Consider the following 24,188-nt stretch of genomic DNA (forward strand, 5'->3'; position numbering starts at 1 on the left):
CAACGATATTCAGGTGGTATAGAGAATTCCAAAGGGGAAATTTCACTCTGGAGGATTCTGAGAGGCCGGGAAGGCCACGAACGTCAGTTACGGAGGAAAACGTTACTGCTATGAGGAAAATGCTTGACGAAAACAGGCGAGTGACCTACCAACAGATAGAGGATACTTTGGGCCTAAATGCACCAGCAATTCGTTCGATTCTGCAAGATCATTTGCACGTGAAGAAACTTTGTTCTCTCTGGGTGCCGCATCAACTGACTGAAGAGCAGATGACACGACGTGTGACTTGGTGCCGGGAGATGTTAAAAAAGTTTGATAAGGGACAATCTCGGTATGTGAACAACATCGTGACAGGTGACGAGACTTGGCTGTACTATTACGATCTGCCGACCAAGGCTCAAAACAAAGTTTGGGTCTTTGATGATGACGACACACCCGTAATTGTCAGAAAATCCCGATCTGTAAAGAAGAAAATGATAGCTGTATTTTTCAAATCGAGTGGAATTGTGGAACGTGTCGTTTTGGACACGCAGAAGACAGTCACAGCTAAGTGGTATACTGAACAATGCCTGCCTAAAGTCATTGGATCTATGAAGAACCTGCGGCCAAAGTCAAGAATGGACACCTGGTACCTCCATCACGATAATGCTGCAGTTCACCGCGCCAAAGCCTGCACCGAATATTTGACCACGACAGGACTGAACCTTCTCGAGCACCCTCCCTACAGTCCAGACCTTGCTCCCTGCGACTTTGCACTGTTCCCGCATGTGAAAATGAAGCTAAAAGGGAGGCGGTTTTCCAGTGATGAGGACCTTCTACGGGCTTGGGACAACGAATGTGCTTTACTCCCTAGTGAAACTTGGCAGAACTGGTTTAAAGATTGGTTTCGGAGGATGGAGAGGTGTATTGAATGTAGAGGAAATTACTTTGAAAAAATTAAATAAAACAAAGCTGTATTGCAAAACTTTCCTAGTACCCTTTGTATATATATATATATATTCCATTTGGATACATGAATATAGGTGGAGATGGACATCAGTCTGGGCGCCACCAGAGACAGTTATATATAAACTAAACTAACTAAACTGTATATACGGAGGATTTATATGATGGAGGGGGAAGAGAAGATAAGGTTGAGGTGGAGGATAAATTGAGTCCAATGATAATTGAAAAAAAAAAAGTTGATCGATGAGGGGAAGTGAAGATGGGATACCGATGGAGAATGCAAATATAAGGGAACTAACAAATATATGTACACACAAATAAAAGAGAAAATGACCAGGGGATTTTGTAACTACTGTTATTTTCAATAGAGAAAAAGAGAATGCAATTTAATGTAAGATTTCAGAACAGTAAGTTCTTAATTATTACATTATTTTTGAGCGTAGTGATTAGAAGCATGAGGAAATGCCAGAAAAAGAACATAGTGTTTACTGTCAAGCGGCACCGGGGGTTCACCCCCCCCCCTTAAAGAACAGTAGCGTCCGGAAAGAGAGAGGAACGAGCGATAGGAATAATGAAAATTTGTGCCTCCTACTTATCCAAGTGGTCAGCGCCAGAATGCAGCATACGCGTCTGAGTGGACCGTAGTGACTGTAGTTCAAACTCGCGTGACTGCTAAATACGGTTAACAATTGAATTGATTGTCGAAATGATTAATTGTGTACTCTCCTGACTTTATTGGTCGTGCCAGGGTATAAACAACATTTCAACTCCCGACCCCTAGCCTCCTTGTCATGAAGGGCTTGTACAGCAGTATTATTCAGTTTTTCTCTTGTACAATAAAGAATATTTTTATTTATTTCATTTTGATGGAAAGAAGTATTCAAGTGAATAGAATGTTTACGTTTGTTTTGTAGATGGAAAAAGCATTTGATAAGGTAAATTGGAAAAAGTTGACGGAGGTACTGGAAGATATGGAAATTTAATGGAGAGATATAGAGGATTGATAAAGGAACTTTATTAGAGTCAAAGGGATATGTTGAGAACGGGTGGATGGTAATACTAGGAAAATATTAATAGGCAGGGGTAATACAAGAGTACTCTCTCTCTTTCGAACCGTTCATTATATAGAGGTGGTAGTTAGAGAGGGAATGGAAGGAAAGACAGATGGTTTTGGTTGTTGGGTTTTATTGGCGCATTTTTTTTTAACTTGGTCTTCGTCCAGGACGCTCAGGTGACCCTGGCGGAGACCAGCCAGAGAATAAAGGGCAGCCTGGCTACCTCCTAGCGGTGTGTGCGGGCAACGTGAGGTCCTACCAGGGCCCCCGGCCAAATGCCAGGACACCCAACAGAACCTAACGCAATATGTCATATACAACAGACAACACTTTTCTGGCATTTACAGTTGTTCTGTATTTCTTCACAGCGTACATATGGCGCAGATGTGAGAAATCACAGGTGGCGCCTGACCCTAACACTATGCACACTATGTCAAGATATAAAATAACAAAGGTATAAAAGATAAATCAATAAAGAAATAACAATAACATGTAAATTTTAAATGCAATTAAAAACCTTTATTGATTTAAAATAGCTAAAAACAGCAGACACATTGTCATTATCGGATAAAATCTGACTGAGTGTATACAGCTCAGTCAGATGATTAAAAGCGGTAAAACGGATATTGCTAAAATCTGGACAGTCAATTAAAATGTGTCTGATTGATAAAATTGTGCCACAGGACTCAGGAAAGACAGAAGAGAAGGATGTAAAAACGAGGACTAAAATTGTATCTCCTATCTTCAGATGGATATATCGCTAGATACAGGAGAGGGATTTTAAATTTTGTTGGGAAGACTTAAGGAGAGTTAATTAGTTGAAAAGGAGGCGTTACGTGATTATTCATCTCGTGGGTATGAAATACAGTAAATGATACTGACCTACTACGTGTAAAGATCAAGCTGTGTTATTGAAAACGTTACAAAGTTAACGTGAATACATCTCAGTAGCAACATAAACAGTTTGTAGACTTTTCGTGAAGTCAGTTTCTGGTGTTCAGGCCTGTTAGACTAGCACCCGGATTGATGAGGAATGAAAACTTCTTGAAATGTTCCAGTAGTTTTAATTTCTCATTAATTCAGATGTCAATCTAACGGACCCGAAACTGAATTCTCGAACCGGGGGGGGGGGGATGAAGCCTTTAAGAATTTTTTCATTCTCTAAAATGAATTGAGACCCTTCCAAACCAGTGAGATTGTATTAATTCGAGTGGCAACATCGCCAATTTGTGGATTAAGTATCGTTAAAATATCTAAAAATTCACAAAAGAGTTCCCTAGTTTTTCTAGCTATGTTAGTATTAGAATAATTTTCATGACCTTTTGATTAAGTAATGAAATCATTTTGCCAGTTAATAAGTATTATTTATTGGTCGTATGTTTTTCAAGCATTCGCTGTGGCTTATTTTGTTGCTGTTGACAGATTTTTGAGTTGTTTGTTACTGCTCCATGATTAATTACTTAACTCGTCATTCATATCATATAAAATTCCGTTTCTATGTTTTTTTCACACTCGTTTACATTTTTTTTCCTCCTCAGGGAAGCTTTTACTGTGCATTTCAATTCCTTGGTATGTTTATTATTCAAAAACAAAAGAAACTTCCAAACAGGTTGAACGCAGAATAAATACAGAAAATAATTGTCATTTAGCAAAAAATACTAACATGGGAAAGGGGGTATTCAGTTTCTGTGGGGAATATAAGAGTATTTTCTAAAAGGAAGGTGGGGTGAACTTTCGGGATTTACAAAAAAAAAAAAAAAAAGAGGGGGGATAAGAATTCCTTTCCCGTAAAGTGTGTTTTCTGTTGTCATGCGCTAATATATTATCGCGTTTCATATCCGTTATATATACGAAATTCATAATTAATGGGGCAAAAATTTTAAAAAAAAATGTAAACGTACATACCCATGCATTCATTCATGTATACATACCTGCAGCGCTGCAGTGACATATCTGAATAGAGTCTGCCGCCATTTAATACGCATCTCTACTAGTAGAGTGAATGCGTGCCTATTTAAAACCCTGATGAGTAAAATCATTGCACACCGTATAGACATTTCTTTAAATGTTTATATATGGACTTCTTCATCTTCATTATTGATACGCTGTAGTACCATATATTTATTTGTACAGTAACGCGTCGCACAAATTTACATCGTCTACCTCTAACTATAATGGATTCAACCCCGGAAGGAAGCAGAGGAAATGAAGCGCCATCCGACACCTCTAGAACGCTCTGAGTCTTCGCATGAAACTGCCGGTGCTAACGGGCCCTTAACGACTTCACAAGGTTACTATCGTTTTATGTTCTGAACATCTGGGTGACACGTGGGGAGAAAATGCGTAACTGGGTGTCTTATTCTCCTTCGTTTGGCTTCCTTTTCTCTGGCTAGTTCCGTTCTTAAAACTTTTGTTTCGTTCATTCGATTATGATAAGTTTAAAAATCATATTCAGGCCAGTTTGGTGACTTAACAATACTGCTGTTTTTATCAAGTCATTGAACTGGATCAATTGCAGCGCACTTTCGTTTTGCAGATCCTGTTTTGTTTAAAATAAATAAGTTAAAATTTTGTGTACCTGTAGTATATTGATTTATCAAGCACATAAAAATTAATATTGTAAATAAGAATTGCTTGTTAGTTTTGCTTTTTAACAATTACTTTATCATGGAGAAACAGTGATGAACATTTTTCTAAAAGCACATATCACTGCATTACAGAGGAGGGTTATGAAAATAAATCCCCTGGAAAAAAAAAAAAAAAAAACTTTTATTATAAAAAATTTCTATTTTGCATAATTTTGATAGATTGATTGTCAATATCAATAAACCCTTAAAACCGTAGCAATAAATATGATATGAGCAATTTTGTAAAACTTTTCCAGAAAGAAGGGGGGGGGGGTCAAGGAAGAAGAGGAAGACAAACTGTTTGTTTGATTAAAATACATCAACTAGTCACTTTATTAGGACCATTAGCTATCCCCAGGGGCTCACATCTGGTGAGTATGGGCTTGGCACACCCAGGGTCCTGAGCTGGATATAATCATTCTTCTCTTTCTTGGTGATTCCCTTCTCTCTCTCTCTCTCTCTCTCAGGGGTAACTGAGAAAAATTTTTTTTTTTTTTTTGGCTGGTGCAGCAAAAGCCTCAGGCTTCCCTGCACCATACGCTAATTATTATAATAATAATAAACACGTTGGACCACCAGATGGCCCGATGATGTGGTATGGGGTCAGAAAGGCGTTGAAAAGTGACATGAAGAATATTGAACCATCCATGTAACAAAACAGTCCTTGATTCCTGGCATGACATGGGCAAATGATTGTGATGACAAACAAGCCTTTCCAGTTCCTACAGATGTGCAGTGGAATTGAGATCTGAGGTTGGGTTGGATAGGGGCAAATCCTTAAAGTCCTATTTCTGTTCCTTAAACCACTCTTTCACATTTGACATGGTAGTTGGTTTCATTGTCATCTTGAAAATAATCCCTGTTGTAGGTGTTCAGACAACATTGCTGGCTGATCTGCAATGATGTTCAGATATGCACTGGAATCAGGGGACCATGGGTATGCTACGAAAACACTCCACACCATTAAATGTCCTCCTGCATCCAGTACTGTTAGTACACAATAGTAGAGTTCCAGTGCCTTGTATAGTTTCCTCCATATGTGCACTGTTCCATTGGTGCTTAAAAATGCAAACTGAGATCCATTGGGCCACATGACTTGCCTCCAGTTCTCTTTCACTCATCTTTTGTGTTCCTGCCACCAATGCCGCCGTAATTTCTGGTTTGAATTATCTCAGATCAGTGAAGGTATCTTGATTCCATAGTGCATTCTTTGCAGAGTTCTTCACCCTCATGGTTAAATGTTCCATTGTTTGGCAATGATTACACTTATTAATTCATAACAGGCACCAAGGACCTTGTTCCATCACTTAATATTTTCAGTCACAGTTTTTCACTGTTTTCCTAGCATTTTTCCATTAGTTAAAGGTCCAAAATGGTGCTTACACATGGAACTCAGGTTGACTAGAGCCTGTTATCTGCCTTGGAAACACATTTTAATTTAATCACTGGCTATGGACACGTAGAAAGCAGTTAACCAGCATCTGTTGTCAGTTAGAAACTTGCATTACATGAAGCCACCACTCATGCCTTGAGTGGTATATACACATACAAGTAGGGTTGCCAACTTTGGTAAAGGAAAACTTTGAAAAACTTTTAATTATATTTTAAAAAATGATTATTGATTAACAAAAACATGTACTAACACAGCAAAAACTACTAGAGAAACAACTTGTTTGAATCTAGAGAACATTTCTATGCATCCACCACATTACTAATTCATTCCTGCAATCACCACACAGCAACAACACAATGCACACCACTTCAGCCACTGACAACCAGCAACCTTAAACTAAAATTCATTCCAGTAAGCAGGTAGAATAACACAACCAGTGATGACCGGTCCTGACATATTGTTACTGGGTGTGCTCCCATTAACTTGCAGCGCCTCCATAGCCAGGTGGGCAGGAGCACATGCTTCTTGATTAGACCAGGGTTCAAGCCCGTGACCACCAAATACAGAGGATGTGGAAAGGTCAGGGAATGACCACCGCATATCCCCGGAGCAATATGGCCTTAGTTGCTAATGCTCCAAATAACAACAACAGCCATTAACTTGCATAATTCATTTAAATTATTGGAAGGCACTAGTTTCCAGAAAGCAGGCCACCTGTGTTTTACATGTAAGCAGCCATCCTCCCTGCCATATATCATTATTATTAACATCATTTTATTTTCACATCTGCAGGCACCTCTGATACATCCTGGTTGGGCCAGGAGAGTGTACATTGCAAATAATCAAGGTGATTTCACGAATTGTATTTACAAAAACAGAATTATATACAATTAGGTTAGATAGTATAAACCAGAGCTGTGATGCTCAATACGTTCTACGTTAATATCAATATTTGAAAAATAATAAGAGAAGTTTACCTCAATATAGTACGTGGAGAGTATCATACGGAAGTGTTCTACGTACTGTATTGAGGTAAACTTCTCTTATCATTTTACAATTTGGTTAATAATGTTAAAGAGTTACAATCTAAAAGAGACAGATAGAGTTGAAAGTAGAACAGTGGGTTGAGCACTATTTTTTCATGAGTTTGGAAAACAGTCTGGGAACTTTCTGATGGCAGTGATCTGAGAAAGGGCCCTCTTGGAGTTACATCATGCAGATGTAATCTTTCAATGAAACAATAGTTGACTAAAGCTGGATCAATTGTCTTTTCAAAATCTTTAAGTAACACCAAGATATGGGGATGGCTTTGTATACTTTTGTCTGTTTTGGTTTGTCAGTTTTTGGGGCTAGGTAGTGATTTCAGGGTGTTCCAAATTGTCAGTGTGGTCTCAGCCTCAGAAATCTAGTTAAAAGTGTTATGGAATGGTGGATCAGCCACATAGATACTGCAAATTTTCAATATGTAAAAAGTGGAAATATACTAAACTAATTGTAGGTTTGTTGGATAGGCTGTTAATTGCTTTATCTTTTCCAGACATGAGATCTCAACGTGTGCCAGTGAGGCCCCATTCCTGTCTACCATGAAATCAAAAGGTTATTTGACCCCACTGTTGGAACGTTTTGCTGTCCATTTTCATTTGGCAGCTACATTTAGTGATATATTTGGACTTGCCTGAGTCTTATGCAAATTTCCTAATCACAAGGAAGAGTTTCAGGTGCAGTTCAGGTTTTGTAGGACTTTTGTTTAAACTTGAAAGTTTTTTGCCTCCAAGTTAAACCACTGCTTGGTTTTTGAAAAGAGTTTCATGGTTTTAGATGTACCAATGTGCCTCAGTTCATTAGCTTGCCTCAATTCATTAATTGCTGTCTGGTTTCGAGCTTGATTTTGACAGTGGTTCTTCCAGTCATATGCTTTAATGCCTGGCTTCACAAAGTTTGTTGAGAAAACAGTTCATAATCTCAAATACATGAGTGAATTGGGTCTACTACTTTACTCACTGTATGATTATATTTAATTTTAGGCACAAACAGTAGGTGGTCTGAATGAAATTTGCAGCCATAGGGAATAATTTTGATTTGCTTGAAGGGCCAGCATGATTTTGTTTGTTTTTCTTCTCTAAACGTTGCCATTGACATGTTAAAATCCATTAAAATGGTTGTTCGGATTTCTAGGTATAGGTGTGAAGTTAACCATGAAATAAAGTCCTCTCTTATTGAATGAAATGGTGTGTCCTGGGGGAGGGGGGGGTACATAAGAAAAATTTATCTGTTTGCCATTCTTGCAGAAAGTTACAATTATTGCTTCATAATGCATTTTTTTTTTTTTACTACTGTAGAATTCAAGTCCCTTTGAACGAGTTCTTGTGGAACATAGTAGTGTCACTTCCTTCCCTGTCCATCCTGTGGTTTGTCCAGTAGAGGTAATAGAGAGGATCAGCCCAAGTTGCTTTCTCTCATCAATCCATATTTCTGTAATGCAAATGAAATCAATATTGCTCTGGAAAAGTATGGATTTCAAAGTATGAAGCGTGTTAACAAGGCTCATTTTGCTCCTTTTGTGAATTAATTGCTATTTGAGAATTATAAAGGTCTTTTATAATTCTTAGAATACCTGGGGTCCAAATTTCTGTGTTAAGGAGCTCATGGAGATGAGTTCTAGAGCAGGTCAGAGCAAAAGAAGAGTGTGCTGGGTGTGTTGTTTTAATGGTTTTTATGCTGCCTTTAATGCCTAGTTATTTTTCAAGTAAGCCTTTCATAGTAGAAGCGTGGGTCATTTGGCAATCTGGTGGCCACAGCCACCAGATTACCAAATGACCAAATTACCATCATGTGGCAATCTGGTGGCCACAGCTGTTGGGGGGGATCAAAAAAATAGTTTCAGAAATTAAATTTAGTATGTGTTTTTTTTTTTTGTTTTTTTTTTTAATAAATTAACTTCCATTGTTCGGTCATATTGATTCATTTATTTCTGCTGTGAAATTCATGAGTAATAATTAGCCTCAAGCAATGAAATTTTTCCCTTCCACATTTCAGATTATGCAAATTTTAAAATTAAAATTAAAAATCTATCTGCCTCTGTCTCCATATGTAGTCTGCTCAGTACATAATTACTACTTATCTCACAAATTTACTGCTCAGAATTGGTATGACAGGTGAGCCTGTGATACCAATATTTTTTGCTATATAAGTCATTTGTGACACAAAATGAAAAGAAGACCACCTTCTCATCCCCCCCCATTAACATTTGGTAGGTCTAGAGCTGGTCAGAGCAAAAGAAGAGTGTGATGGTTCTTATGCTGACTTTAATGGCTAGTTCTTTTTTGAGAAAGCTTTTGATAGTAGAAACTTGGGTTGTTGGGACCAAACAACTGATTTGGTATGATTATTAAAAATCATGTGGGGCCATTTGGCAATTTTGTGGCTGCAACTGTGTGTGGGGGGGGGGGGGGATCTACTACATGTGTCATAATGCATACTAGAATGCAGTTCACATTTATTCAACTTATACATGGAAAAATGGCCATATCATGTAAGTAGATCATAGTTTAGAAGGATCTTAAGTAAACTGTGAAATAAATGATTCCATCAGTCTCACCATTAATATCTTGTCTACTTGTACTCGTCTTTAGACAGATTTATGGAAGAATTCTAAGGAACTAAGGCAGTTGCTCTTGACATCTAAAGCTTTCAGTCATGTTTTTCATAAAGGTCTTGTAAACTGGCTTTCATTTTATCGTTTGCTATCCCTTGACGAGTAGGAGTTCAGTAGCACACACTCTTTGAGTAGACCAGGGTTCAAGCCCCTGACTGCTAAATATGGTCGTTCTGCCAACCCACACTGGACCAGCATGGCAGATATGATTCATATCCCTCAACATGAATTGTTGAGGAGGTTTCCATCCTGTAATGGATTGATAATGGCTGCAGTTTAGCTTTTTTTTTTTTTTTTTTTTTTTTTTTTGCAGTTGAGTAACCAATTTTCTCTTTGACTAGTCACTATGGATAATGGTAGATGTTTCTTTGTCTTCTGATTTCTCAACTATTGCTGATGTTCATCAAGGTTCTGTTCTTAATGACCCTCTTCCACTGAATTCAAATCCTGTCCACTACATTCCACTTTCCAGTTTGAGATATCCTGCTTTGCACAAATAAATGTTAATCTCCAGTTAATTTTCCAAGGGAGAAGAAAACTTAGTAACTTCCAACTCAGTCCTCTCTCATCCCTACAAAAAAAAAAAAAAAAAAAAGTAAATAAGATAAAAAAAACTACATGTGTACCCTGTAAACACAAAAGATGTTTTATTTTATGTGAAATCTTTGACAAAAATCAAAACCATTTAAATTTTTAAAATCAAGCAGCTAGAACTGAAGTTATGAATGATGTAACGTTTTATGATCACGTCAGCTACTTACCCTACTGAATCGATGTTAGTGACTGAGTTAGTGTCATTTAGGAAGTGATATCATTTTCCGTCTCACATTTTCGTTACCAATCGGTTTTATTTCAGTCCGAAAAATTTAGTAGGTGTTGCCAAAGATGTTTTCATATCAATAAATCTGCTATTTCCATGTCCACCTCCGGTAACACTCAGATTTCTAGACAGGGTTAAATATGATGTCTGGATTAAACTACTCTTATACCACATATGAAACTTGCTGCTAACTGTAATTAAAAAAAGAAATACTTGAGTGGTGCAGACTGCTCCCTGCTATCAAGCAATAAAACAAACCAAATAGACAAGTTCAGCCAACAGGTAGTTTGTTTACTGTTGGAACAAACTTCCATCTGTTGAAGTTTGTTCCAACAGTAAACTCATAATCTCTTGCTTGCTCACTCATTTGCTTATCTTTTCCATCTTTCTGTTTTATTCTAGCATACTGGTAATTGCACCATACAATTTTCTTCTTTCATTATTTATAATACTACATTTTGCTAATGTAGCAGAATGCAATTAAGTGTAGTACCATACACTGAGCGATCACTGAATTATGATCCCTATGAAAATTGAATGTGACCCGTTGACCACGTGAGGTACGAGAGTGTGGAGTTAGTTGACCTACGTAGCATAGATAAGGTATCAGTGGTTCAGTAGGTAGTAAAATTCCGACCGTGATGGGTAAGAGGAAGGATTTATCGGACTTTGATAAAGGACAGATTGTGGGTGCTCGACGAGCTGGTGCCTCGATTTCCCAAACATCTGAACTGGTGGGGTTTTCGAGAGCTGCCGTAGTTAAAGTGTACCAGGACTGCCGTCAAAATGGTCAAACAACGACCCAACGGCAAAACTGCAAAGGTCAGTGAAAGGTTGATGTTAGAGGTGAGCACCGGGTCCAACGACTCGTACAGGCGAGAAGAGTTGGCTACCCAATACAACACAGGCCAACCCGGAACAATATCTGGCATGACCATGCGTCGCACGTATGAGTTATACCAGTAGGCAACCCCTACACATCCTCTCCTAATCGGGGTTCATCAGCGTAAAAGACTTGCCTGGTGCAAAGAGCATTCAAGTTGGATGTTAGAAGATGATGTGCTGGTCAGATGAGTCATGTTATTTACTCCACACTGTGGATGGTCGTGTACAGATTTGGTGTCAACAACATGAGGCTCTTGATCCATCATGCATGGTATTAAAAGTGCAGGTTGGTGGAGGTGGTTGTATGGTGTGGGGCATCTTTCACTGGCAGGAACGTGGACCCCTGGTGCATGTGGAACAACACATCAGTTTTCACTTTTGTCAACTTCTTGCTGACTGTGTACACCCCGCTATGTTACACTTTTTCCCAAATGGCAATGGTGTCTTCCAAGATGACAACATGCCAAGCCATCAGGTACTTGTTGTGCAGGAATGGTTTGAGGAACACAGTTCTGACTTCTAGCATATCGATTGGCCTCCTAACTCTGCTGATATCAATCCCATAGAGCACTTGTGGGACACTATGGAAAGGCATATCAGGCATCTGGGTACACCAATCAACTCCATACCAGCATTGCTGATTGCATTACACACAGCTTGGTTGGCCATACCTCCCGAACATTTCCAACATCTTGTTGAATCAATGCCACGTCAAATAGCTGCTGTACTGAGGGCAAAAGGAGGACCTACGAGGTATTAGGTAGGTGGTCATAATTCAGTGATCACTCAGTGTATATTTTACTCTCTTTACTTCATTCCATATCACTTTTACAATTTCACTATAGGTCTGTATATAATATATTAGGTAACTAATAACTTATGAGTAATTTTTGGTTATTATTAGTAGTGGTGGAAAATGATGCAAGGAAGTAAGTTTATGCACTCGAAGGATCTAAATTGAGGGGCCCATCAAGCTTTCAGCTGCCCACATCAACGCCAGAGCTTGCACTTGGTCATCACACAACACAGTGGAAGGCAGAATGTGCTGGTCCACAGGAACTAGTAGTTGTTGGTGACTCTATTGTCAGGGAAACGGGGAACATGCTTTGTAAAAAGGATAGGTGGAACAGGACCGGTTGACATTGTAGTTGTACACATTGGCCTTAAAGATATTAAGAGTAGGAGACCGGCAGAATTACTTAACAAGTACAGGTCACTGTTGAAAAAAAGCCGGGAATTAGGGTTGAATTTGAAAGTGTCTGCAATTCTGCCCAGACACGATAGAAGGGAGTATATGATGAGAGCCTTGTCGATCAATTCGGCCCTGGAAAGATTGTGCAAGGCTCAAGGGGTAGAATTTTTTTCGGCCTGGTCTGTACTTGTTAACAGGAGAAACTGCTTCTACAGGAATGGGATACACTTAAATAGAAAGGGTGCAAGAATATTTGCTGATGCTATCGAAGCATTGTTAGGTGGGTCGGAAAACTGCTAGCTTGGGGGGATAAAAGGACTAATAGTTTAACAGTAGCCGCAGGCAGAGGTGAAGGTGATTCTTGCACAACTTCTATTAGAATAAGTAAGCGACCTGGAGCGGGGGTCCTTGGGGGTTTCAGGGATGGATGGCAGTCATCGTGAAATAGGTGGGTATATGGGATGTGTTAGGGTAACTAGGAATAGGAATAGGAGCTTGTATGCTTGCATGTATACCAATTCTAGAAGTATAGTAAATAAATTTGATGAATTTGAAGTGTTGGTCAAGACATCAAAGGCGGATATTGTTGGGATAGCAGAGACGTGGTGTCACACAGATATAAGGAATGCAGAACTGGAATTTGGGGAGTACAATATGTACAGAAAGGATAGACAGGATAGAAAGGGAGGAGGTGTTATGCTGTTAATTAAGAAAAACATAAAATCAAAAGAAGTGCACCCAGTTGATATAGATGAACAGTGCACTGTTGAGTCAGTTTGGTGTGACATAAGCACTGCGAAAGCAAAAATAAGAGTAGTAGTGTGTTATAGGCCTAATGACTCGAATGAGTACAATGAACAATTGTACAGAGAAATAGAGTGGGCTAGTAAATCAGAATGTCTTATAATGGGGGATTTTAACTTCCCAGATATTGACTGGAACTTGTGGGTTGGTCACTCACACACTAGTCAGACTTTTGTGGATTTATTGGATGATTGTTTTCTGCAGCAGCATGTTCAAGAGGCAACCAGAGAGGGTAATACTCTTGATCTGGTTATCAGCAGTGATCATTCGTGTATTAAGAATTTGCAGATAAAGGAACCACTAGGTGGCAGTGATCACAGTGTACTGATGTGGGATTTACTTAAAGATTTAATTACCATCAGGGGTAAAGGAAAGGGTTTTTGCTTCCGTAAAGGTGAGTACAGTGGTCTCAGAAAGTTTTTAAATTCTGTACAGTGGGATCAACTGACGATGTTACCAACAGTAAATTCTAAGTGGGAAGCATAAGGAGGCAGGCGAAGGCAGATTACGAAAAATGCTTGGCAAAAGATGCTAAGAAAAACAGCAAGGATTTCTTTACTTATATAAACTCTAAAAGGAAGGGGATGAATCTAATTGGTCCACTTGACATCGATGGTTCGACTGTTGATGATCCTGCTCAGATAGCAAACAAACTGAATGAGTATTTTGCATCTACATTCACACATGAGGAATTATTAAGGTTTGAAAATGGCAGAAGGTTATCAAATTGTAGCAGGATACTTAATGATTTTGTAATAACTGAGAGCAAAGTGGAGGAGAAATTGTTGAAGTTAAACATAAGAAAAGCACCTGGGGTGGATGGGATCTATCCAGTTATATTAAAGGTGGCAGCAAAGCAACTAAGCAAACCCTTAGCCATAATTATGAGAGCATCCTTGGACTCGGGGGAGGTTCCCACGGACTGGAGATGTGCAAATGTATCCCCAATTCACAAAGGGGGATCGAAGGATGACATGAGTAATTACAGACCGGTTAGTTTAACTTCTGTTCTGGGTAAAATAATGGAGTCACTGGTTAAAGATGCATTGCAGGATCATCTAGACAAGACTGCAGCAATATTTCAGACACAGCATGGGTTTGTTAAGGGAAAGTCTTGTCTGACAAATTTGATAGGATATTATGATGTGGTTACAAAGGAACTGAATGCAAAAAATAATTTTGATATCATATATTTGGATTTCAGGAAAGCTTTTGACACTGTTGTGCATGGAAGACTATTGTACAAATTGGAGCAGAATGGTATTAAGGGTAAGCTGCTACAGTGGATAAAAGGATGGTTAAATGGGAGAAGACAGAGGGTGGTAATCGATGGGTGCTGCTCTTCGTGGACTAATGTTATTAGTGGAGTCCCACAGGGTTTGGTGTTTGGTCCACTATTGTTTTGTATATTTATAAATGATATTGATGAAGGTTTATCAGGCTTAATGTCGAAGTTTGCAGATGATACAAAGGTTGGCAGGATTGTTAATGACAGTAATGGCTGTGTGCTACTGCAACAGGATTTAGATAATTTGTCCTCCTCAAATAGGCCTCTGAGGTTGGGTATATTCATATTACGTTCTTAGCGTTTTTTCACCAACCTTTCATGGAGTAAAATAAAATTAAAATAAAATAAAACAAAACAAATCTTGATAACTATATTTACAATAACCTGTATTTACAAAATTAATATACGTATTACAATATTAAAAGTATTAAAACACAAGATTAAAATGCATTAAAATATACTAAGTTAAAAGCGATAAAATCCCGTAGCTTTCAAAGGCTCCAGCCTTCTTCTTCAGCAGTACTCTCTATTATTCAGTACACCTTTAAATATCAGCAGGGTAATGGTAGGCATCACATGTTTCCATTCTCACGTGTTCCGCTCTCTTGCATTGTGGAACCGGAAGTGGCTCGAACGGAAGTCGTACGGAACCGTTCATCCTTTTTTAGGATAATAGTCTCTAAAAGGGGGTGAATCCGTACACCCCTATCCCTATTAATGTTGGTTGTAGAGCTGATCCGCAAACTCTCGAGCCACTTACGGTCCCAGAACCTATGCGCCCGATCGGTGATAGTGGCATCGTCTGGGGAGATCTGGTGCTGCTTCTCCCAAAAATGTTCGGCCACGGCGGACTTGTCATATTCCGCATTTCTTATTGCTTTTTTGTGTTCCCCCAGACGATCTTTGAGACGACGTTTTGTCTCCCCTACATAACATTCCCCACAATCCGGGCATCTAATATTATATACGACCCCACTAGCATCCTCTTTTTGAATGGGGTCCTTAACTTGAGACACAACTGTGCGCAGTCTTCGTCCCGGAAGCTGCACACAGCGTGTCTGATATTTTCTTAATACTCTGGTTATATAATCCGTCAAGCCCGGATAATAGGGAATGTATGCAGTAGATACTGGTATAAAAGATTCATCTCTCCTCTGATTTTCATTAATAAATTTATCTATAATCCTCTGGGGGTAACCACATTTAGTAAGATCCGCCGTGACACGTTCATACTCTGCTTTCCTATCATCGGAGTTACTGCAATGTGATTTCGCTCTATTAATTAGCGTTCTTATCACACTGTTCCTATGATGGCTGGTCAGGGCTGAATTATAGTGCGTATATTGCCCTTTACACATCGTTTTTCTAAAGACTTTTGTCTTTAACCGCTGGTCTTCCCTACAGACCAACACATCCAGGAACGGCAGAACTCCTCCATCTTCAACTTCCGATGTAAATTGTATGAATTGGGAGAAGCCATTTAAGATATTCAACACATGATCTTCACTCCCCTTCCGAACAAATGTAAACGTATCATCCACATACCTTTTCCAGGGGCGCATAGGGAGAACACTAGCATTAAATATTCTGGTCTCGAGCTCCTCCATAGCTAGATTTGCTATAATTGCGCTAATGGGGGAGCCCATAGCTGTACCATTAACCTGCTTATATATAATGTTATCAAAAACCATAGTGTTACTTGAGAGGCACAATTCTATACCCTTCCTAATATCTTCTGGATTAAGTTGCGTCCTAGTATTTAGGGTAGTATCCCTCTGTAAAACCATGTTTGCACACCACACTCCATGGTCAATAGGAATACAAGTGAATAACGATTTTACATCAAATGATATAATAATTTCATCCTCTTCTATACGCTGGCTCCTAATAAAGTGCACAAATTCTTTACTATCCTTGATACTATATTCAGAGAGTCCTACTAGTAGAGACAATAGTTTGGCTAGGAAACCCGAAAGTGCATACGTCGGACTACCTATAAATGAGACTATAGGTCTGAGTGGCACGTCTACTTTGTGGATTTTGGGTAAGCCATAAAACCTTGGCATTTGGCTACCTGTAGCATGTAGTGTCCAATATTGTTCTTTAGAAATCTTATTAGATTTAAGCCAACTCTGCAACATTCCGTTCACTTGTCGCTCCAAACTAAGAAGTGGACTCTTCTGGATAACCTTATAGGTTGTCTGATCTTCTAATAAGCTCAACGCTTTATTCTTATATACTTCTTTATTAAGAACCACCGTTGCTTTGCCTTTATCCGCGGGTAAAATTATAATACTATCATCTTGTTTAAGGTTTCTTAGTGCTAGTTTTTGCTTCACATTAAGATTGGAAGGAGCACTCTTAGCTTGACTAAGGATGGCTGCTATTTTCACTCGAGCTTCATTAGCTATATCTACGGGAAGTTTATTTATGGCCCTTTCCACACCCATTGCAATTTCTGCAATGGGTATTCTGGGCGGTACCATGGCAAATTTTGGTCCTAGATTTAGGACCTCCAACTGCTCTTTAGTTAGTTGTTTATTACTCATATTAATGACAGTAATGGCTGTGTGCTACTGCAACAGGATTTAGATAATTTGCCCTCCTCAAATAGGCCTCTGAGGTTGGGTATATTCATATTACGTTCTTAGCGTTTTTTCACCAACCTTTCATGGAAGCCGACCGGGCTAGCCGAGTGGGTAAAAGTACCTGCCCGGCAACCCCAAGGTCGCGGGTTCGATTCCCGCCTCGGGTTTGGATCAAAGTACTGCAAAAACCTTCGGAGGTGCAATATGGCCACAGAAGCCGATGCGCCAACAACTACCAAATAAAAAAAAAAAAAAAAAAAACCTTTCATGGAGTAAAATAAAATTAAAATAAAATAAAACAAAACAAATCTTGATAACTAATCTAGCCAAACTATTGTCTCCACTAGTAGGACTCTCTGAATATAGTATCAAGAATAGTAAAGAATTTGTGCACTTTATTAGGAGCCAGCGTATAGAAGAGGATGAAATTATGATATCATTTGATGTAAAATCGTTATTCACTTGTATTCCTATTGACCATGGAGTGTGGTGTGCAAACATGGTTTTACAGAGGGATACTACCCTAAATACTAGGACGCAACTTAATCCAGAAGATATTAGGAAGGGTATAGAATTGTGCCTCTCAAGTAACACTATGGTTTTTGATAACATTATATATAAGCAGGTTAATGGTACAGCTATGGGCTCCCCCATTAGCGCAATTATAGCAAATCTAGCTATGGAGGAGCTCGAGACCAGAATATTTAATGCTAGTGTTCTCCCTATGCGCCCCTGGAAAAGGTATGTGGATGATACGTTTACATTTGTTCGGAAGGGGAGTGAAGATCATGTGTTGAATATCTTAAATGGCTTCTCCCAATTCATACAATTTACATCGGAAGTTGAAGATGGAGGAGTTCTGCCGTTCCTGGATGTGTTGGTCTGTAGGGAAGACCAGCGGTTAAAGACAAAAGTCTTTAGAAAAACGATGTGTAAAGGGCAATATACGCACTATAATTCAGCCCTGACCAGCCATCATAGGAACAGTGTGATAAGAACGCTAATTAATAGAGCGAAATCACATTGCAGTAACTCCGATGATAGGAAAGCAGAGTATGAACGTGTCACGGCGGATCTTACTAAATGTGGTTACCCCCAGAGGATTATAGATAAATTTATTAATGAAAATCAGAGGAGAGATGAATCTTTTATACCAGTATCTACTGCATACATTCCCTATTATCCGGGCTTGACGGATTATATAACCAGAGTATTAAGAAAATATCAGACACGCTGTGTGCAGCTTCCGGGACGAAGACTGCGCACAGTTGTGTCTCAAGTTAAGGACCCCATTCAAAAAGAGGATGCTAGTGGGGTCGTATATAATATTAGATGCCCGGATTGTGGGGAATGTTATGTAGGGGAGACAAAACGTCGTCTCAAAGATCGTCTGGGGGAACACAAAAAAGCAATAAGAAATGCGGAATATGACAAGTCCGCCGTGGCCGAACATTTTTGGGAGAAGCAGCACCAGATCTCCCCAGACGATGCCACTATCACCGATCGGGCGCATAGGTTCTGGGACCGTAAGTGGCTCGAGAGTTTGCGGATCAGCTCTACAACCAACATTAATAGGGATAGGGGTGTACGGATTCACCCCCTTTTAGAGACTATTATCCTAAAAAAGGATGAACGGTTCCGTACGACTTCCGTTCGAGCCACTTCCGGTTCCACAATGCAAGAGAGCGGAACACGTGAGAATGGAAACATGTGATGCCTACCATTACCCTGCTGATATTTAAAGGTGTACTGAATAATAGAGAGTACTGCTGAAGAAGAAGGCTGGAGCCTTTGAAAGCTACGGGATTTTATCGCTTTTAACTTAGTATATTTTAATGCATTTTAATCTTGTGTTTTAATACTTTTAATATTGTAATACGTATATTAATTTTGTAAATACAGGTTATTGTAAATATAGTTATCAAGATTTGTTTTGTTTTATTTTATTTTAATTTTATTTTACTCCATGAAAGGTTGGTGAAAAAACGCTAAGAACGTAATATTTAGATAATTTGGTCAGATGAGCTAAGAAGTGGCAACTGAAGTTTAACCTTGACAAATGCAAAGTACTGCATATGGGTAGAAGTAACCCCAGAGAAACGTACCAACTGTGTGATACTACACTTAAGGTGGTAGAAAATGAAAAAGACCTGGGAGTAATTGTGCAGTCAGATATGAAGTTTTCTGAGCAATGCAGACAGGCTGCCAGGGCAGGTCATGGGGTTTTGTCAATGATATATAGGAATTTTGCTAGCAGGGAAAAGGAGGCGATTGTCCCTCTGTATAAGGCAATGGTCAGGCCATGCCTTGAGTACTGCATACAGGTCTGGAGGCCTCATTTTAGGAAGGATGTAGATTTGCTTGAGCGTGTACAGAGAAGGGCAACAAGATTGGTGAGGGGAACAAAGGGATCCTCTTACCAAGAGATGCTTAAGTTCTACAAATTGCAGTGGCTGGAGGCTAGGCACCTGCGTGGTGATCTGATTGAGGTGTATAAGGCCTTGAATGGGTTGAGCATGCTGAATTCTGATGGGACCCTTCCACTTGTTTAGATTACGAACCTAAGGGGGCATAAATTCAAATTAAGAAAAGACAGATGTAGAATAGATGTGCCTAAATTTACCTTTAGCCAGCGGGTGGTTAATTGCTAGAACAAACTTCCATCTGTCGTTGTGGAAGTTGATAGGTTGAATAAATTTAAGGAAGAACTGGACAGGCATTTGGAGGGAATGGTGTGATTTTTTTTTTTTTTTTTTTTTTGACTGATGCTACATAAGCTCATACACTTGCTTTCTTGCATCACATGCTACTACTAGAGAATCATAAAAAAAAATTAATTTTATATATATATATCTGGCCTCCACAGTCCAGTACATCACTGTGTGTGTGTGTGTGTGTGTGTGTGCATGCACCCTTCATTCTCTGGCATAACCACCTCTTTGTGTTAGTTTAAAAAGTTTGTATTTGTCATAGATAAACTCAGCTGCTCTTCTGCCATCCTCTCAGTCTACACCTTATGTCACAGCATTTAACAGTATTATTGATAATAATGTTAAGAATGATAATAATTTCCATTTTGTTATGTCATAATTTAAGCTTATATCAAGCATCAAAAACAGTATCAAATTAATGATATTATGAAAGATAAAGCTACTTCCTATATTCAGTTTTAGGATTTCAAAACAATTTATATAATTATGCTATACCATTTACTCTAATTAAATTTCTAAATATTTTAATCTGATAATGCTGTGCTGTTGTACAAATTGGAGTGATCATTCCTTTTGTTACTAATTATAACATAATATTTAATAATTTGTCTGTTGAATTTGTCTTTTATAGTGCCATGAGAATTCTTTTATCTAAATTGCCTCGACCCTGGATCGTAGATGAAAAGAAGGATGATGGTTACACTGCCCTTCATTTAGCTGCCCTTAATAATCATGTAGAAGTGGCTGAACTTCTTGTGCACCAAGTAATTATTTTTCCATAGCAGTTTTGTTTGCAAAGAAAATATTAATACGTATTATAATAATAAAATAGATGAGGGAAAGAGAGAGAAAAAGAGATAATTCCTTTTAGTTCTACCTCCTGTAGATATTGATTAAAAAATATATATAGTTTTTTTTTTTTTTTTTTTTAAGTTTCATTTTTTCTTTCAGGTAATGGCAAATTTAATTGTTAAAAATAAATGACACTTGGGTTTCCCTTTTCATTTCATTGATGAATTAAATATGTAGATTGTGATGAAACACCCAATTGCAGATATATATTTAACTTCTGATGTAAGGAATATTGATTATTCCTTATGTTGTTTATACATTTTCTTTTTTATATATTTATTTTCTTATTTTTGCCTATTTTATTTTTATTAAATTTTCTTTTTTTATATATCTTTTCTTTTTTGATACATGTGCAGTGATATACAGTAATTGGTAAATAACTGGTCTCTAGAAATGATAACAATAATTGGTGCCTATAATGATAAAATATGGTAAAATATAGTATACACGTTTTCTAATTCTGACACTTTATTAAATTCTTCAGAGAACAGAATAAGTAAAAGTTGTGCTCCAGATTCATAATGCAGCTCAACAGTGTTCCTAATATTTAATTAAACTTGCTCTTCCTCATCCTCCTGCCCTTCTCTTTAGTACAGGTGTGGCCAGCTCTACCTGCAACATGCCACATATTATGTTGTAAATGTGTTACATGCCATCCAGGGGCAGGTCCAGAAATCACTAGAATCAATATCTCCCTCCCCACCACACACTGATCTGTGTCACCAAATGTTTTTGCTAACTATCTAAAGAAATTTTATCCTAAGTGCTTGTAAAAAAAATTAAAACATTTTTACATTTATAAAATAAATTTAATATAGGTTATTGAATAAATTTTTGTCCTAACAGAATCAATGTCATGATGAGAAGCTCACTAACCCCTACTTACCACTAAAAGGCAATTAATATGAGCCACTAAATAAGGTTCCCGTCATGCTGAAACTCAGATAATAATTTCTGGCAAAGTGGAATTTATGCTGTTAGTGGTTTCCAAACTTTTTTTTTGATGCTGGCACACTATACACATGCCAAAAATAAGTTTGCACCATACCCAGAATTTTTTAATTATTTAACACCCCATCGTGTTTTTTTTTTTTTTTTTTTTTTTAAGTTGATGGTATGCAGCTTCCTTTGTTTTGGGCCAAATATGTGTGTTACTAGTCACAAGCTGTTAGAAATTGATTTTTTTTTTTTTTTTGGTAGTTGTTGGTGCATCGGCTTCTGTTGGCCATAATGCACCTCCCAAGGTTTTTGCAGTACTTTGATCCAAGCCCGAGGCGGGATTCGAACCCGCGACCTTTCAGTTGCCAGGCAGGCACTTTACCCAGTCAGCTAGAAATTGATTAGGTTAGTTACTAACTTTCAAAGGGAAATCACATTTCCAGAGCTTGCCAATCTTTGCATATGAAGCACATAAAGAAACACATAGTGCAGCAATTGGAAAATGAGACTGTTATGAGACAAGTGCTACCATCTACTAGAAGTAGACACGGACTGAAAGAGTAATTGTTCTTCGAGAACTGCAGTCAAGGTCAGCAGAAATTGCCACCATTTCACAACATTGTGTGAGCTGAACTGCATGTTTCTCTTGTGTCTGTGTTGTGGAGGGATTAATGGAACAAACAGCAAATGTTTTGTGTTCGAAACATTTCATCATTTGAAACATTTTGTGTTTGAAACGCTTCATCATTTGAAACATTTCCATGCCATTTTTGCCATGGAAATGTGTCAAATGATGAAGCAAATGTATGGAGAAAATTTTTTGTCTTATGCACTTGTGGTCAGGTGGCATAAACATTTTGCCCATGGAACAGAATCACTGGAAGACGCTAAACATCTGGGCCTAGCAAAAACTGTTCAAATGCCAGAGTTAATTGAAAAGGGGCGGGAAATCATTACCGATGACTGACGTGAAATGCACCGAATGATTTCAGAAGATCTGTGCATTAATAAGAAACCATTCAACAAATTAATAACCTAGGATTTGAAGAAAGTGAAGGGCTGTGCTCGGTTTGTTCCACATTCATTAACAGACAGTCAATGACAGGAGCAAGTTAAACACTGCTGAAAGCAAACCCAACGTCCTGAATTCAATTGTTATGGACAACGAGATGTGGTGTTTTCAATGTGACCCTGCAACAAAGTGAAAAAGTGCGGAGTGGAAGTCAGCATACTTTTCCAAAGCCTAAAAAGTTCATCAAGAAAGGTAAAAAAAAAAATCAAAACCATGCTCATTTATTTCTATGATAGCAAGGGGATTGCACACAGAGTTCATGCCCAATGGTCAAAATGTTACTGCTCTCTACTGTCTGAACATTTTGAAATGTTTGTCACAGAGAATCCATTGTGTGCAGCCTCAGTATGGAGAAGATGACAGTTGGTTCCTCTTGCATGACAATGCACCAAGCCACAAGACTAGCAAAAAAAGTCTGCATACTGTTGCACCAACTGTATTCACCAGATCTAGTGCTATGCAACTTCTTTTTGTTCCCAAAGCTCAAGGAACCACTAAAAGGCTGTTATTTTGTTGATGTCGACACCATTCAAAACACTCTTTGAATGGTGTCGACATCAACTGATGAGAACATTGAAATCCATTCACTTCATGATCACTGCATACAGTGTGTGGATGTGGAACGAGGTTACTTTGAATAAATCAAGGTTAGTTTACTCATACATGGGATCATTCTTTTTTTCTAGCATCAGTCTCATTTTCCTGTGTAGGTATAAATTTTGTAGGTATTAATCAGCAGTTGTATTTTAATCACTCATTTATATTAGCATATCAGTGAAAGGAGGTCATAGTAAAAACAATGCTCATATATTGCCAGAATCCTTTGGGACATGATGTAACACCCAAAGGTACCTCTGCTGTATTTAGCTTCATTTTTGTTTTTTCAAACTGGTTTTTCAATTTTTTTAATTTTTTTATTTTTTCTTCTTTTTTTTTCATATCAGGAGGCAGGCCAATAGCAAGCACTGTCCAGCCCATAAGTGGCACATGCTGTGCCTGCTTTGCCCCATGCCTGCTTTAGTGCATCTAGACATTGTCATATCCATAATGTAACTCAAGGAATAATAGAATATCATTCATCAAGACTGTACTTTGAATTGTCAGGTGTTTATTTTTAAGTGTAACATGTAATAATTAAATGTATGTATTCCTGAATATTGTCAGGTGTTTCCTGAGGTTTCCTAGTTATGCCTTAACAGAAAATTGATATTAAAAAAATATATATATATATATATATATTTGGGTTTAATATTTACTTAAATTATGACGTCAAACCGTACTAAGTCAAGATTAGACTTTTGTTAAATTATTGCTTACAGTGATTAAAATTGGAAAACCAAATTAATTGATTTCATTCTTCAG

The 24,188-nt window shown here is 38.2% G+C and overlaps 1 protein-coding gene across 2 annotated transcripts in view; it reads left to right on the forward strand.

The window, feature by feature from the left end:
• mib1 (E3 ubiquitin-protein ligase mind bomb 1) overlaps positions 1-24,188 on the forward strand; it is a 501,099-nt gene that overhangs the window by 356,236 nt on the left and 120,675 nt on the right. For both annotated transcript variants that reach the window (XM_090372633.1, XM_090372634.1), the window contains exon 13: positions 20,595-20,727. In XM_090372633.1, the coding sequence (XP_090228759.1) occupies positions 20,595-20,727 (133 nt within the window). The remainder of the gene's footprint in view (positions 1-20,594; positions 20,728-24,188) is intronic.

Source organism: Mastigoproctus giganteus, chromosome 4 (genome assembly GCF_048544385.1).
Source record: "Mastigoproctus giganteus isolate SK-2022 chromosome 4, ASM4854438v1, whole genome shotgun sequence".
Taxonomy (NCBI): domain Eukaryota; kingdom Metazoa; phylum Arthropoda; class Arachnida; order Uropygi; family Thelyphonidae; genus Mastigoproctus; species Mastigoproctus giganteus.